Source organism: Idiotropiscis lumnitzeri, chromosome 9, assembly GCF_059441095.1.
Source record: "Idiotropiscis lumnitzeri isolate Australia: NSW breed Sydney's pygmy pipehorse chromosome 9, RoL_Ilum_1.0, whole genome shotgun sequence".
Taxonomy (NCBI): domain Eukaryota; kingdom Metazoa; phylum Chordata; class Actinopteri; order Syngnathiformes; family Syngnathidae; genus Idiotropiscis; species Idiotropiscis lumnitzeri.
Window position 1 is genome coordinate 21,775,528 of NC_142399.1, and position 15,516 is coordinate 21,791,043.

The window sequence follows — 15,516 nt, forward strand, 5'->3', positions numbered from 1 at the left end:
ATCCTATCAAATGCATTGTAAAATAAATAAAGCTGACTACTTCGCAGATTTCACCTATCGCGGGTTATTTTTGGAACGTATCCCCCGCGAGAAACGAGGGATTACTGTATACCTCAAATGACATAAATAAATATGACAACGAGATAAGAGTAATCCTGAAGAATTTTACCTGATATTTTTAAGGTCAATCACTGATTGTGTAGTGGTACACTCGCCCGAGTTGTGTGCGGGCAGCGTTGGTTCAGTTCCCACTCAGTGACGGTGTCTATGTCTGCCCTGTGACTGGCTGGAGACCAGTTCAGGGTGTAGTGCGCCTTTCGCCCGTAGTCAGCTGGGATAGGCTCCAGCACCCTCCCGCGACCCTGTACAGGATAAGCGGTGTGGATAATGACATGACATTTTTAAGGTCATTTTGTACTTGACAAAAAGAATAGTGTTCAAGAATAAAGTATTCAATGTCAAGGATAATGGGCATGGAGCTTTGATAGTTTTGAGTAGTTGATTTTTTTTAGTAAATGAGTAATCGTTCTCTTAATCATGACTTCAATCTCAATCAAAATAATTGTGATTATTCTTTTAGTTGTCAACTTTAGCACAAAACATTCTGACCTTTGCTAGACAGCTAAAAACCAAGAGGACTTTCACCTTTAGGCATTACTATGACCGAAGCTTGCATGAAAATGAATAAAAATGGATGACTATTTTGTAACAGCCAACCCTGAGCCTATTTTAACCGAAATCCAAGTGGAAAATCTTGAAGAGGGAATGGCACTGGAAATTTGCCAGTGCCAAGTTATGCCATAATAGCCTCATACCAAAAAAAAGAAAAAAACACACAGTGCTGTAATTCAATGAAAATGTTGCTTCAACATATTAGTTATTTTAAACACTCATAAACACACGCAAATTTTTGATTTATTCTATTAAGTTAATTGTTAATGCAATAGAATTGAAGGTGAGGGGGGTGGGGGGGGCATCATCTGAAAAAAAGAAATTCCAAGAACTGTGCGTGTGTAGACTTGAATCTGTCGATCGATTGAATAGGATTTCAGGCCAACAAGAGGATAAATGTATTTGTTGAGATTCAATGCTCAAACTGATTTGTATTTGTATTGAATGATTTTTAAGAATGTTGTTTTCCGTTCAGGCGGAAACGCTGACTGCGGAGTATCAAGCCCAGTCTTCTAAGACAACACCAATCAATCTAACTAACCACTCCTATTTCAACCTTGCCGGACAGGTAAAAGACACGTTAGAACACCTATTTTATCGAATGTTCCTGTTATTAAACAGTGCTTTGGTTCTTCTTGGAGACGAACTACCCAGAGGTGCCAACTGTTAGGGATTTTGTTTGTGAAATCACTGGACGTTTAAGTCCACCTCACATTGATCCACGCCTCCAACTGCACTCTGCAGTCTGGGTTTACTCAGCATACACGTCCGATCTAAGCCAAAAGCTAACGATTCGAGGTTAACCCCGATCGCTGTTAGCCCTAATAGATTCATATCAGCGTTGAGGAACAAGGGCAGCGACACATTGTGAAGCTTTAGCTAATAGCACTAAAACCACATACACAGAGTATGGACAGTGGTGTCCCAAAAACATTAACATGCGCATTGGGCACCTTTTCTGTTCATGTTGATTTTTGGTGTAGCTAAATAACCTTCATTGTGTTAGCATATCTTATAGCATATCACCTATTCAGCCTGTTCTCTTGGAAGCAAACAGTTCATTGCAGTCTGAAACAGCGACAAAAGCATGATGCCAAGATGCCAACTTTTTGTCAAAATATCAAAAAGAAAGTGGAAGTAAATGAATGCTAATGATTGAAATCCTATTTGTTTCCCAGTGTGGGTAAAAACGAAATGAAAAGGACTCCTAATGCTTGGATGGAAATTCTTTGCATAGACAGTCTGAACTTTGGAGCCCATGGACTTCATCAAACTGTGAATTTTCAAGTTATGTTTTGTCTGTATGTACAGGCTGCAGATAATATCTATGACCATGAAGTGTCCATCCTTGCTCATTCCTACTTGCCTGTGGACGTCACGTCTATTCCCACAGGTACAACTACAAAACTACAAAAACAGAGCCACAACCAACCCTCATTTTTGTGAAATGTGCATGCTCAAGGTTTATCAGCATTTGTGATGCTTTTTGGGGGGTCTTATATGGAAAAATAATTCACAATGCCTTTTAATGGATGTCAATTATTCACTGATTTTTTTTTTCTGTTTTGGGGCCAGCGTCTAGTTTTGCCTACAGTTTGTGAGGACCGCTCTCCAGCCAGGGCTGGAAAGCGGTGAAGGTGGACTCTTAAAACGCTGACAAGGGAAAAGTTTGGGTCACAAGGGTTTATTTTGACCGGCAAATCACAATCATTACTCAATAGGCAAGACAACTTGCTATCACTAATACTTTGGTATCTATAATTAACGTCACCAGAAGACGAGAACGAAAAGCGCTGGTGGAGAGAACTCACACCAGGAAAATCAAAGCGAGGAACAGAAAAAGCTTGCAACGCAAGAAAACCGAAAACGAGAGTGTCCTTCCACAAAAGGGTAAGGTTAGAGCCAATGCACGAAGCGAGAACAAAAAGCGAGCCGAAACGTAGCTGAAACATAGAAATCATCAAAAACTTACAAAGACCATACACGGGGAAAAACGTGGGCGAAGACTGTAGGCGAAGGCACATGGGCGAGAGCAAGTTCGGTCAATAATCCGACGTGAGAGTGTCGGCGTGGCTGGCATAAATAGCCTGTGAGTCATTCGCTTCATGGGTCGCAGCTGTGTGGCTCGTGAGCGCGTCTCGCTCGCGGCCGAGTCCCGAGGTAGCGCGCCAACGGGCACGCCCACCCAGCTGCAACAATAACACATGGATCGTGACACAGTTTGTCTTGCAGTTTACTGTCCTGTACAAGAATGTGCGTATACCTAATTATTTTTTGTAGATTTGGGAGGACATGGTAGTACCCGAATAATTTTGAAATTTTTTGTGATTTGATTTTTGTGAAAAAAAAAATATATATATATATATATATACATCTTGGACTTACTGTTGGTTTGCTGTTCAGTAGACATGGACCGATATTATTTTTTGACAGTATGCTAACAGTGAGCAAAAATATTGTTGTATTAAAATTGCAGCTATAAAATGTATTATTTTAAATATTAACAATGGATTTTTTTAATTTAACAAATTTTTATTTTTCAAATAAAATATAGAATACTGTATTTGATACATCAAGAAATACCAAGTGACGTTAAAACAAAGAGAGAAAGAAATATTAACATTCTTCTGTTTTAATTCTCCTTAGTAAACCACAATGTCACAGAAGGAGGAGGGTACTGGGGAGTGTGTCTGCAGTCTTGTCATTAAGTTTACAGAGGCAACTTGTTAAGTGATCTATGGAAGAAGTTTTTTAAATTTGCAGTTGCTTACAAATCCCCTCCAAAGCCAAAAGAAAAGCTAATTTCCAGTGACTGACTTTTGTAGCGGCAATTGAAACGTTGACTTTCAAACCAGCATACTCCGTCAAAACCTTTCTTGTTGAAGACTGGAGCTTTTATATTTGCATTGAGGGTGAAATATATTCAAATACTGTTATGTACATTGGTTCAATAAAAAACAATAAATGCACGTATTTTGCACATATTCAAAATGTAATTTTGGTGATACCAGTATCGCTTGTGAAAAATTGTGGTCCCCTCCATCATTTAAATTGCCCCAAAGCTGGTGTTGGATGGACCACATATAGAGAGTGATCCATGGTTATTGTACGATATAAACATTGTTTAGGCTTCTCCCAGGTCTTTCATTTTGATTTACTATTCAGAAAGAAATATGTTTTTGTTTTGGTTACAGGTGAAATTAAAGCAGTGGATGGCTCACCCTTTGACCTCAGGCAACCTGCTTTGATTGGTGCTCAGCTAAAGAAAGTTCCAGGTGGGGGATTTGACCACACCTTTTGTCTGTCATCACCTGGAGACCCGTGGACTGAGAAGATTGCTGCTAGGTTAGGTTCATATTTCTTCAGAGCCGCATTCTTAACACTTGTCTGTCTCACAGTTCCACCCTGTAATTTCAGGGTTTATCACTCAGCCAGTGGTCGCATTTTAGTGGTTTCAACCAGCCAACCAGGTGTCCAGTTCTATACAGCTAACTTCTTGGATGGTTCTATAATAGGTAAAGGTGGTGTTAAATATGGGAAACACTGCTCCTTCTGTTTGGAGACTCAGAATTGGCCTGATGCCGTCAACCAGGTATGCAATTCAATCAGAAGAACACAAATATCTCTATTCAATATGCAAGTGTGTTTTTAATGCACTACTTAAAATGATCAATTTGCAGTGCCAGGCAACAAAGGTGAGTAGACTTGCAACCATATAAACAAGAAAATTGGCCTCTTAGGAAACGTTTCAGAAGAGGGATCAAAATTCATTCTAATTGAAGCCTATGCAATTCTAAACTTTGCATACAAGAATCATCTTTTTACTAGGGCGTTTTGACTTGACTTTTACCTTTTATTTAAATAATAAATCACTGTTCAAATTGACAAGTTCTATTGACTTTCAACATTCCGGACTAAATGACGCGGCCACCTGGCTCTCAGTGGATTGTTGTCGGGTCTGGCAAATGGCGCAGGCACTGGAGGCAACGTAAACAAAAGCGGGGCAGCTAAGCTGTGGCTAAGATAATTGTTAATAGTGAAAAAAAGTGGTTCAGGAAATGGATGGATGAATAGCAAACGCTAGGTTACTGCACTGTGACCTACTGCACACAAACGGCCATGGTTCGTTGAAGTGCAACTATGTTGAATAATATTTGTTATTGTTTATTTTTAACAACCATCCATTCACAAAGTAATAGCGTTGGTTAGTTTCTCTTTTTGACTGGTAAATCCAGAAGAAAGCCACAATCAAGCCTGAACTAAATAAAATAAAGACAATCCTGAGAATTTTAATTCCATTGCGACCTGCACAAACCTGCACCTTCTTTGCATAAGTTGCTTTGTGTCCACCTCTCAAGTGTAACAATGCTCTGAATAATGATATTCACTTTGTGTCTTTTATTAGGCTTCGTTTCCTGATTGCCTTCTTCATCCTGGCGAAGAATATCGACACCTGACTCGTTTGACATTCTCTTATGTTGATTGATTTTTCTGCTGATTCAGAGATTGTTCAATCCCATAACTGTGTTCATTCGATTCACAAGTGGCCTGGAAATATAATAAAGATAAAGATAAAGATGTCCTTTATTAGTCCCACAATGGGGAAATTTGAAGTGTTACAGCAGCAAAGATATAGATCACACAGAGTCGGCGGCGTAATGTAGCCGTTAATGTATAACATTAGCAGCAGACATTCATAAAAAGCATGCAAATATACACAGTATAAACGTATCTAGTGTAAGGAAACACTCCTAATGCCTGTCCATTATACAGAGGGGGAAACACTGTAATGATAAAAACTACTGAATGATTGAAAATACTGCAATGATAAAGATATTACAATGATAAAAGTACTGTAATGGTGAGAGTACTGAAATGACAGGAAAGTACTGCAATGATAGAAAATACTGCAATGATAAAAGTACTGTAATGGTAAAAGTACTGCAATGATAAAATATACTGCAATGATAAAAGTACTGTAATAGTAAAAGTACTCCAACGATAGAAAAATACTGCAATGATGAAAGTATTGTAATAGTAAAAGTACCGCAATGATAGGAAATACAGTAATTATAAAAGTACTGCAATGATAAAAGTACTGTAATAGTGAACATCCTGCAGTGGTAGAAATACTACAGTGATAGAAGTATTGTAATAAGAATACTGTAATGGTAAACAAAATACATCATTGGTCGATGTTTAAGTACACCCTTGGCTGAAAGTACAGTAGTAGTTAATATTGCATCCTAGGACTGCACAATTGCACTAATGCCCTCCTGTTTGTAGGCCTGACCCAATGTTCTTGTTAAAAAGTCTGACAGCAGTCAGCAGGAAGGAGCGGCGAAATCTCTCTTTGGGACAGCGAGGGTGTAAAAGTCTGTCACTGAAGGAGCTGTAAAGTGTTCTCATAGTGTCATTGAGTGGGTGGGCTGGTTTGTCCAGCATTGATGACAGTTTTGCCGTCATCCTCCTGCCCCCCACTGAGTCCACAGAGTCCAGGGAGCAGCCCAGGACAGAGCTGGCCCTCCTCACTAGTTTGTTCAGTCTCTTTTTGTCCCGGCCCGAGATGCCTCCTGCCCAGGAGACCACTCCATAGAAGATGACCGGTGAAACCACAGAGTCATAGAAGTTCCTGAGGAGTGTTCCCGAACGCCAAAGGACCTCAGCCTCCTGAGTAGGAAGAGTCTGCTCTGACCCTTCCTATAGAGAGCATCTGTGTTGTCGCTCCAGTCCAGTTTATTGTTCAGATGAACACCCGGGTACTTGTAAGTTGAGACCCTCTCAACGTCTGTTCCCTGGATATTCACTGGTGCAGGTGGAGAGTGCAGACGCTTGCGGAAATCCACCACCAGCTCTTTGGATTTCCCAGCGTTGATTTGGAGGCGGTTCTGCTGACACCAGTCCACAAACCCCTGCGTAACCCCTCTGTACTCCCGATCGTCATCGTCAGTGATGAGGCCGACAATCACAGAGTCATCAGAGAACTTCTGCAGGTGACAGGTTGTGGAATTGTATTTGTAGTCCGAGGTGTAGAGGGTGAACAGGAAGGGAGCCAGCACAGTTCCCTGCGGCGCTCCCGTGCTGCAGAGGAGCACGTCAGACACACAGTCTTGTGTTCTCACGTACTGTGGCCGGTTTGTGAGGTAGTCGTGAATCCATGTGATGAGGTGGTGGGCCACTCCCGCCTGCTCCAGCTTGTCTCCCAATAAGGCAGGCTGGATGGTGTTGAAAGCACTTGAGAAATAAAAAAACATGATCCTCACCGTGCCCCCCGCCTTCTCCAGGTGGAAGAGTGAAGTGTGGAGCAGGTAGATGATGGCATCATCCACACTGATGCCAGGCTGGTATGCAAACTGGAGTGGGTCCATTGAGGAGCTGACCAGGGGGCGCAGATGGACGAGGACCAGTCTCTCCAGGGTCTTCATCAGATGAGACGTCAGCGCCACTGGTCTGAAGTTGTTGAGCTCCTTCGGATGGGGTGTCTTTGGAACCGGAACCAGGCAGGATGTTTTCCACAGCTGGGGGACTCTGCCCAGCTTCAAGCTCAGGTTGAACATGTGCTGGACGATTCCACACAGCTGGTCTGCGCAGGATTTGAGGAGCTGGGAACTGATCCCATCTGGGCCTGCCGCCTTCCTCGCCTTCATCTTCCTCAGCTGGTTCTTCACCTGAGATGTTGTGAGGAACAAAGCTGAGCAGGAGGAAGTGGTGGTTGTCTGATGAGGCTGGGAACTGGAGCCTGTGGAGAGAGAGAGGGGCGAGAGAGGGGGAGAGAGGGTCTTGTTCGCAGTGGCAGGAGGGGTGGGTGGGGGCTGCATCAGGGAAGCCTGAGCGGGGTCAGACATTTGATCAAACCTATTGAAAAATAGGTTCAACTCATTTGCCCACTGAAGCCCCCCCCCCTTCTGAGTCTTACCTGGTTGTCCGTGGCCTGAGATGGTCTTCAGGCCCCTCGAGACATTGTTCCGCTGCAGTTGTTCTTCCATCCGCATCCTGTAGGACTTTTTCCCCTCTCGGATCCTCCTTCTCAGCTGACGCTGCACTCTCTTCAGCTCGTCCTTGTCGCCTGAAACAAAAGCCCTCTTTTTCTCCTTCAGGAGAGCTTTAATGTCCGGTGTGATCCAGGGTTTGTTGTTGGAGAAACATCTTACAGTCCTGGTGGGAATGGTGTTCTCCATGCAGAAGTTAATATAGTCTGTAACTGTGTCTGTTAGACCATTAATGTCCTCACCGTGAGCTTCGCTGAATACCTCCCACACAGTTGTGTTGAAACAGTCCTTCAAGGCCTCCTCGGCTTCTCCGGACCTTCGCTGAACTGTGCGTGTCACAGCTGACTGCCTGCGGACGAGAGGTTTGTACACAGGCAGGAGAGCAACCAAGTTGTGGTCAGCTTTGCCCAGCGGGGGGAGGGGCAGTGACGTGTACGCCTCCTTGGTGTTGGCATAGAAAAGGTCCAATATTTTATTGTTTCTGGTGTGGCAGGTTACATATTGTGTAAATGAAGGCAGAGAGGAGGAAGGAGAAGCATGATTGAAGTCACCAGAGATAAGGAACAAGGCATTTGGGTGCTGTGTTTGTAGCCTGCTCACAGCTGCATTCAGTACATCACAGGCTGTCTCACCGTTAGCAGAGGGTGGCACGTACGCCGCCACCGCGATCACATGACTGAACTCTCGCTGTAGATAGACCGGACGCATGCTAACAGCTATTAGCTCAATGTCCCGACTGCAAAGTTGATCCTTAACAGTTATGTGCCCAGGGTTACATCATCTATCATTAACAAACACAGCCAGCCCTCCCCCTTTTCTCTTACCGCTCTCCAGTGTCCTGTCCGCGCGTAGTATTTGGAAGCCGTCCAGTTCCATAACGGCGTCCGGCGTTAGCTCTGTTAGCCACGACTCCGTGAACACCAGCAAGCTAGCCTCCCGGACAATCCTCTCGTGCCAGGTTAGCGCTGTTAGCTCGTCCATTTTGTTGGGGAGGGATCGAACATTCCCCATAATAACGGACGGTAGGACGGGGTGATATCGTCTCCTCCTTGCCTGGCGTTTAGCCCCCGAACGACATCCCCGTCTCTTCCTCCTCAGCTCGCGGGGGATATCGGGTCTCGCTCCGGGAGCCCACGCGGGGTTAGCACGGAGTGCTAACAGCTGATCTCTTGTGTACACGATCGATCCGTAGCTCCGAGTTTCGTCTCCGGACACGATCGCGCAAAAAACAGCCCCCAACAGCAGTAAAACCACCGCAAGTTGGATGTCCATTGGTGAGGTGAGGTAATAGTATATCTAATATACATTGCAATTACCTTTTTTTTTTTATACGTTGTTTTTCATTCACTGAAACATCCCGTGAATTTGTACCCCATTATTTTGTGTGCCAGTCTTCATTAAAGATCACCATCTTCACAGTGAACTTCCCAGAACAGGAAGTGGCATTTTGATGAAAAGAAGCGCTGTGAAAATCATCATTTTAAAATCTATATTTGTGACACACTGCACGTTTTTAATGCTGTTACTTCCAGTAATAAGTTATTGACAATTAAAAAAAAGTGTATTATGTGTTTGGTATTCTGCTTCAAATTGTCTCAGCACTTGTAATCACACAATAATGCATTTTAAAATAACAATGTTAATTAGGGCTGTGCAATGAACCAGATTTATTGTAGAAAACGTTATTTTATACAATTTATATACCATTGTTAAAATAGTACTCATCTTACAATGTCTGATCCAAAAGTGAGTATACTTGAGTTTAAATTGTTTCCGTTCTATTGAAATTGTTTATTTAAATGTTATGACAATTTCTAAGTGTATAACAAGTTTATACTTAATACAAGGAAACCATACTTGAATTTATACATTTGCACCTTTTTTTTTTTAGATAAAATAAATGGATTTCCCTTAATATTGTTTACATTTATAATTTTTTTTGCTTTGTACCTAAAAAATATATTTGAATAATTGTGATTTTTTTATCACTAAAATAATGGTGAATAATATTTTTTTCATAATCGAGCGGCACTAATGTTAATTATGTGATCTGTCTCTTAAATTTTTTGTCCAGCTTTCTGATTCTGAGATCTTGGTCATGTGCCTCTTTTCCAAAGTTTCTTGGGATGGACTCCAGCTCTGTGAACTTGGATGGTTTTGTGCACAATCTGATAATTGGACATTGGATGAAAAGAAAATCACTATAGCTCACAAATCACCGTTTTTAATGAAATTATAGGAATGCGACCCATATACCGTACAGTATAGTATTTTACAGTGGGACTTTGACAAAGATGATTAGGAGTTTTTTTTAGTTTTTTGCCTGTGTTAAAACACCCTTAATTTTCTCTCTCTCTTCTCTCTCTCTCTCTCTCTATATATATATATATATATATATATATGTGTGTGTGTGTGTGTGTGTAGTCTCAGATTACCACTTTCAGGAACACTTTGTTTCTCCAAATTTTATTTACTTTGCCATCACCAGCATTTCATCATCAGTAGCTGCGGTCCAGAAAATCACCGAATGACACCCCTAGTTAGGACACAGGTTTCGATTGTTTTTCTACTCGCGCCACGCAAAGCCTAAAAACCTAACAAGACAACCGCGCAATCACTGACCAATAGTCGACTGTATTTCCAAAGCGCATGACCAGGTTAACCAATAAAACAGCGCGAGGCGGGATGTGTCCTCTGACACGTTTTCACAAAAAATCACCTGCGTATTAGCTATGGACGAGTCGCCTTCGCTGTCTGCAGACACCGTGTCAATGTCGACAAAGTCTACATACAAGTCAACGCCTGAAGGGAGCCAACGCACGCATTGCGGCTATGAAAGAGCACCAAAGCGCATGAAAACTGATAGCGAGGCTGAAGGAGACGTGAGAAGGGGCGACAAAGACCTTGAGGAGGGAGAGGACTCTGACTCCAGCGCTGATGTTGATTTAGCTGTGGACAACCGGGCCCAGCTAATAGCAGGACGCGAGGTAAGAAATTGTACGTACATTACGTACACAGTGCATAAATGGATTATAATGCAACGAAGCAGTGTAGGTGGTGTGACAATCTTTAGATTCATGTAGTTACTGTCAAGTGCTTTATAGGGATGCTTATATCGGCATTAAGAGCATATCAAATGAATTTCTATTTGAAGAATACATTAGTTAAGCTTATATGTTTGGATTCGTGCGCGTGTATATACTATATGTTATTGTGTGTGTGCGTGTTGTTGCGGGTATTGTGACAGCTTGTGTGACGGCTGTGATGTCTGTATGCGAGTGCGTATGCGTGCAAGAAAAACTGAGAGTAAGGAGGAAAAAGGGCGGGAGAGAGTGGGAACTGTGAACAAGGAGCAGAGAAGAACGAGCGGGCGGACAGACTTAAATCCCATTCATTTTCACTGGAGAAACTCCCCTCAATCCCAGCGTTTTTCTGGGTTTTGACTGATTTTGCAAGGCCCACAGAATATTGTGGTCTAATGCTATAAAAACATGGCACAAAACAAAAGATTAGACTCTCATCTTTCATCAGAAAACAGTATATTTCTATCTTTTTCCGTTTATTTGCTGACAGCGTTAGAAAACAGCTAAATTTGGTCAGGATTCCATTTCCAGACAAAAAAAACGGAGAAAACGAGCTTTTTGTGAAAACATACATTTCAAGCACAACTTTGACTTTTACACCACTACTCTTTCTTTTGTGACAGCTCAAATATCTAAATAATACTTTCCTCCTTTAAAATAACAAAAACAACATGACAAAAAGTGTTTTTGATAACAAAATAGTTTATTAGCACAGAAAAAAAGTTTGAACTGCTGAAATTAACTATGTACAAATGTGTGTGTGACAGTGAGCACGTGTCTTTGTGTGTGTGTGCGGCACGGTGGTTGACTCGGTCGTACGATGGCCTCGCAGTGAGAGACAGCATCGGTCGTGGTTCAATCCCGGCTCCGGGCATCCTGTGTGGAGTTTGCATGTTCTCCCCGTACCTGCGCGGGTTTCCTCCGGGTACTCCGGTTTCCTCCCACATTCCAAAAACATGCATGGCAGGTTGTCAGGTTCAACTGCCTTGACACTTTGTGGGAGAGCTGTTACAAAGGCGGCTGAGGCCAGAAAGAACCAGGCAAGGTTATTCTTTTTCCAGCTGCAGCAGGGAGAGAGGGGAGAGAGGGCAAGCAGTTGACCTGCTCGCGGCTCGGCTCAGCTCCGTAGACTCTCTGCCGTCCCGCCCCACTGCCTCTACTTTTATTAGAACTTGAAACAGAAACTTAACTCATAACGAAAGTTAGACGGCCTACGCCCTACATGAGTTGTGCCGCAGTTACAAGACAAGGGCATAGGCCATAGGCCACAGTTTCTGTTAACTCTAAATTGTGTGTCTTAGCAAAAATATAGGCGTGTGTGCGTGTGCAATCATTAAAGCAATTAATTAAAAACATGATTAGAAATACACAAACTGATTATATAAGGTTACTTGAGGTTATTATGATCTTCAGCTTATCTTACACAGGTCGATTGAACATTCTAAATTGCCCCGAGGTATGAGTGTGAGTGTGGATGGTTTTCGTCTCGGTGTGCCCTGCAATTGGCTGGCAACCAATTCAGGGTGTCCCCCGCCTACTGCCCGAAGATAGATGTGTTCTGATTCTGAGATCTTGGTCATGTGCCTCTTTTCCAAAGTTTCTTGGGATGGACTCCAGCTCTGTGAACTTGGATGGTATTGTACACAATTTGATAATTGGACATTGGATGAAAAGAAAATCTCAATAACTCACAAATCACCGTTTTTAATCAAATTATAGGAATGCAACCCATATACCGAACAGCAGAGTCCAACTTCCCGAAATGTCTAGCCTATGTTCACATTTTTAGATAGTTTCAATATTTAGTCATTTTCAACAGAGCGCACTTATATACTAAATATTTATCAATGTTCCCATTACCCACACCTTTGCCAGTCAAACAAATATAAGGCCTTTATTTTACATTCAAGAAAATGTGGCTCCAGGAATTTAAGGGTGCCACTTCCAGAAAAAAACTGTAAAATATCTCTTGCAGAAATATATCAAGTGCTAAGCATTGAGTTAACATCTTTTACCTTCAGCCTAAAAAAAACGGAAAGCCTAATTATCCAAGTAAAACAGGTCAACATGTTCAGTACACAATCAATAAAAATGGCTGTCCTCATGAAAAACTAATTCAAAATGAGCTTTGACACCACCTTTTCTTTTGAATACTTTTTTAACTTCTCTTAATGAGAAAAATGAGTTTGTGACTGCCCTGCCAGTGACTTAAATCTGGGTTGGAACGGAGTCAGGGCCATTGGGATTTGGTCGATTATTTCACACATCTGGGCTTTGTGTTTTCCTTTAAATGTTTGTGCAACCACATTTAAGCACTCCTTCACAACTTCCCCATCACTGAATGTTTTAGTTTACTTTTAGTGAACATTTGTTTGCATGCCGCTGGGCTGTGAACAAAAATGTAAAAATCTGTTATGCTGTTCGATGTTTTTGCGTGCGCTCACCTCAAACGTCAGCGGATAACTGTGCACAAAAGGGCGGTGCTTTGTTTCGTAGTGGCGTTTCGCAATGTTGCGACGGTTTCGGATCATATGATGCACAATGGTTTTGAATTGGCTGCAGCCAGAACGAAACTAAATTTCTCCGTCCATTCATTTAAAACAAGACGCATTGACCTCGCTAACTTTTTAGCAAGGCATACTGTCAGCAGCACTCTTTTCCGGTCTGCTGCGCAATTGGCAGTGGATCGTAAACAAAAGATTAGATTGGCTCAAATCAATGACGCCTTTTCCGTATTTACTAGAATTGCGGCGCCAACGTTTGCGAATGCGCCCTGAAAAAAATTCATCATAGATTGGCCATGGGTCCGGTCCGAACCATCCCGCGGTCCGGATCCGGTGATGCCTGCCGTACAGTATAGTATTTTACAGTCCGATTTTGACAGCGAGCCTGTCATCCAGCGTTAGCGAGCCATCCAGCGTGAGCGTGAGCGAGTCAGGCGCTCCCTACCAGCCAATGAGCGACAGTGAGCGAACCAGAGGGAGCCTTGTGCTAGGAGCCATAGCTAGCAGCTGTCCGCAAGCTAGTGACTGCTTGTCATGATCCGTGTTTTGTCATGCCACGTGTCTTTGTGTTTTGTTTGTTTATGTTCTCAGCTGGCCCGTGGGCGTGCCTCCCGGCATTCTCGTCATGCCATGTTTTCACGGCCGGAGAGACACGCCCACCGGCCACACAGCTGTGTCACGTTAGCCATGATTATTCAGTGTATTTAAGCCTACGACGCTGAGGGGTCAGCGTCGGATTATTCCTTCCTCATTGCTCTCGCTACGTGCCACGTCTGTGTTGATTCCTCGTTTCCTTGATTCTCGTGTTATGACCTTTGTTACGCCAATTGACTACATCTCGTGCCCTGTACTTGTCGGATTCCTTTGCTCGTTCCCAATTGACTCCCCTTGCTCTTCTGCGGCAAGCGATTTCTGTTCTTGTTCTTTTCCCTTGCGTTGCAAGCGTTTTTCGTTATCGTTAATGTTCTCCTCCTCGAGTGGACTTTCCCTCCAGCGCTTTATGTTGGACTTTGTCGGCTCCGCGCCCGTTCGTATTGTAAGTACCATTGTGCTAATAAACATTCTGTTAAGCACTGCATCTCCGGTGTCCGCGGTTAAAGGGTCCTTTCCACACTGCTTTTCCAGCCACGGGTGGAAAAGCAGCCCCTTACACTGCTAGGCCACCCGCGCGCCCGCCGACAGTCAGCAACAGCAACAGCGATCTCTCAAGGCTGACGGCGAGGTAGCGATAGCTAGGCCGGCCGCACGCCCGCCCACGGTCCGCGACGGGAGCAGCGATCTGTCAACGTTCCCGCCACAGCGAGCCTGCCTGCAGTCGCCGTCGATGACAACGACAGCCCGCCGCCCGCGATCTAGCAACAGCGAGACCACCCGCGAGCCTGCCTGCCGACGGTGACGGCGAAGGCGAGCCGCCTGCGAGCCCGCCATCGGTAGCGCGCCGGCAGTCAGCGACAGTGACCCACCTGCGATCCCGCCGATTCTGTCTACCGAATCTTCCAGCTGAGCCAGCTTGCTGAGCCTACCCTGCCGGTGTCGTGCCAAAGTACTTACCCCCTGCCAAAATCTGTATCCCCTGTCGCGGGAGCGCGCACGCATTGACTGAAGGCGGCGCGATGTTACTACGTTTGTTTTCATTGAAAGGCTCGAAGAATGTATGATTTTGCGTTTTTGATTTTCTGTAATTGAAACGAGGGTTTCCATAAAAGTGGTAGTCTTCGTCGGTGTGGTTTTCAGCACACCATTCGCTACAATTTAACACGTAAAGTAAGCATTTGACTGCGCCGAAATCGGGGGGAAATTCCCTGCATTTGCATTCGTTAGACCAAAGAAATTTTGCAATCAATGAAGCTACCATAAGGGAATTTCAGTGATCAAAACACGATGAAAAGGGGAGAGGATTAGTGAAGTGGGCTATATCGTGTTTCCAGCGAGATCAAATTAAGTGGCAACATACAGATAGGTGGTATCCTGTTAGAGAACATGTAATTGTATTCCAATTGACTGATTTGTTTATTTTTTTTATAACCAGTGATAGCCGCGTCAAGAGTAGCAAAAGAATAAAAAAATAAAGTCACTCGCGTCTGCGTCGGACTCGAGGTGCATTCACTGACCACTTACGCAGTAGGAAAGTTACCAGAGGATACTGATTCTGGCAGCAACCACCAGAATAACCACCCCCCCTCTAATCACAAAAATATTAACCCCAACCATCAAGTGACTTATTCTGTGTACTTATTGGATCATTTTGAGTATGTGTGGCAAATTTGA

General features: G+C 43.5%; 2 protein-coding genes across 4 annotated transcripts in view; both read left to right on the plus strand.

The window, feature by feature from the left end:
- Window positions 1–5,248, plus strand: part of galm (galactose mutarotase) — a 25,959-nt gene extending 20,711 nt beyond the window's left edge. For all 3 annotated transcript variants that reach the window (XM_088304211.1, XM_088304210.1, XM_088304209.1), the window contains 5 exons: window positions 1,148–1,240; window positions 1,984–2,065; window positions 3,867–4,017; window positions 4,090–4,264; window positions 5,078–5,248. In XM_088304211.1, coding sequence (XP_088160337.1) covers window positions 1,148–1,240; window positions 1,984–2,065; window positions 3,867–4,017; window positions 4,090–4,264; window positions 5,078–5,158 — 582 coding nt within the window. In that variant the 3' untranslated portion in view covers window positions 5,159–5,248. The remainder of the gene's footprint in view (window positions 1–1,147; window positions 1,241–1,983; window positions 2,066–3,866; window positions 4,018–4,089; window positions 4,265–5,077) is intronic.
- A 5,090-nt stretch (window positions 5,249–10,338) lies between these two features.
- The window catches only part of hnrnpll (heterogeneous nuclear ribonucleoprotein L like), an 80,371-nt gene continuing 75,193 nt past the window's right edge, over window positions 10,339–15,516 (plus strand). The window contains exon 1 of the mRNA XM_088304119.1: window positions 10,339–10,648. Coding sequence (XP_088160245.1) covers window positions 10,394–10,648 — 255 coding nt within the window. The 5' untranslated portion in view covers window positions 10,339–10,393. The remainder of the gene's footprint in view (window positions 10,649–15,516) is intronic.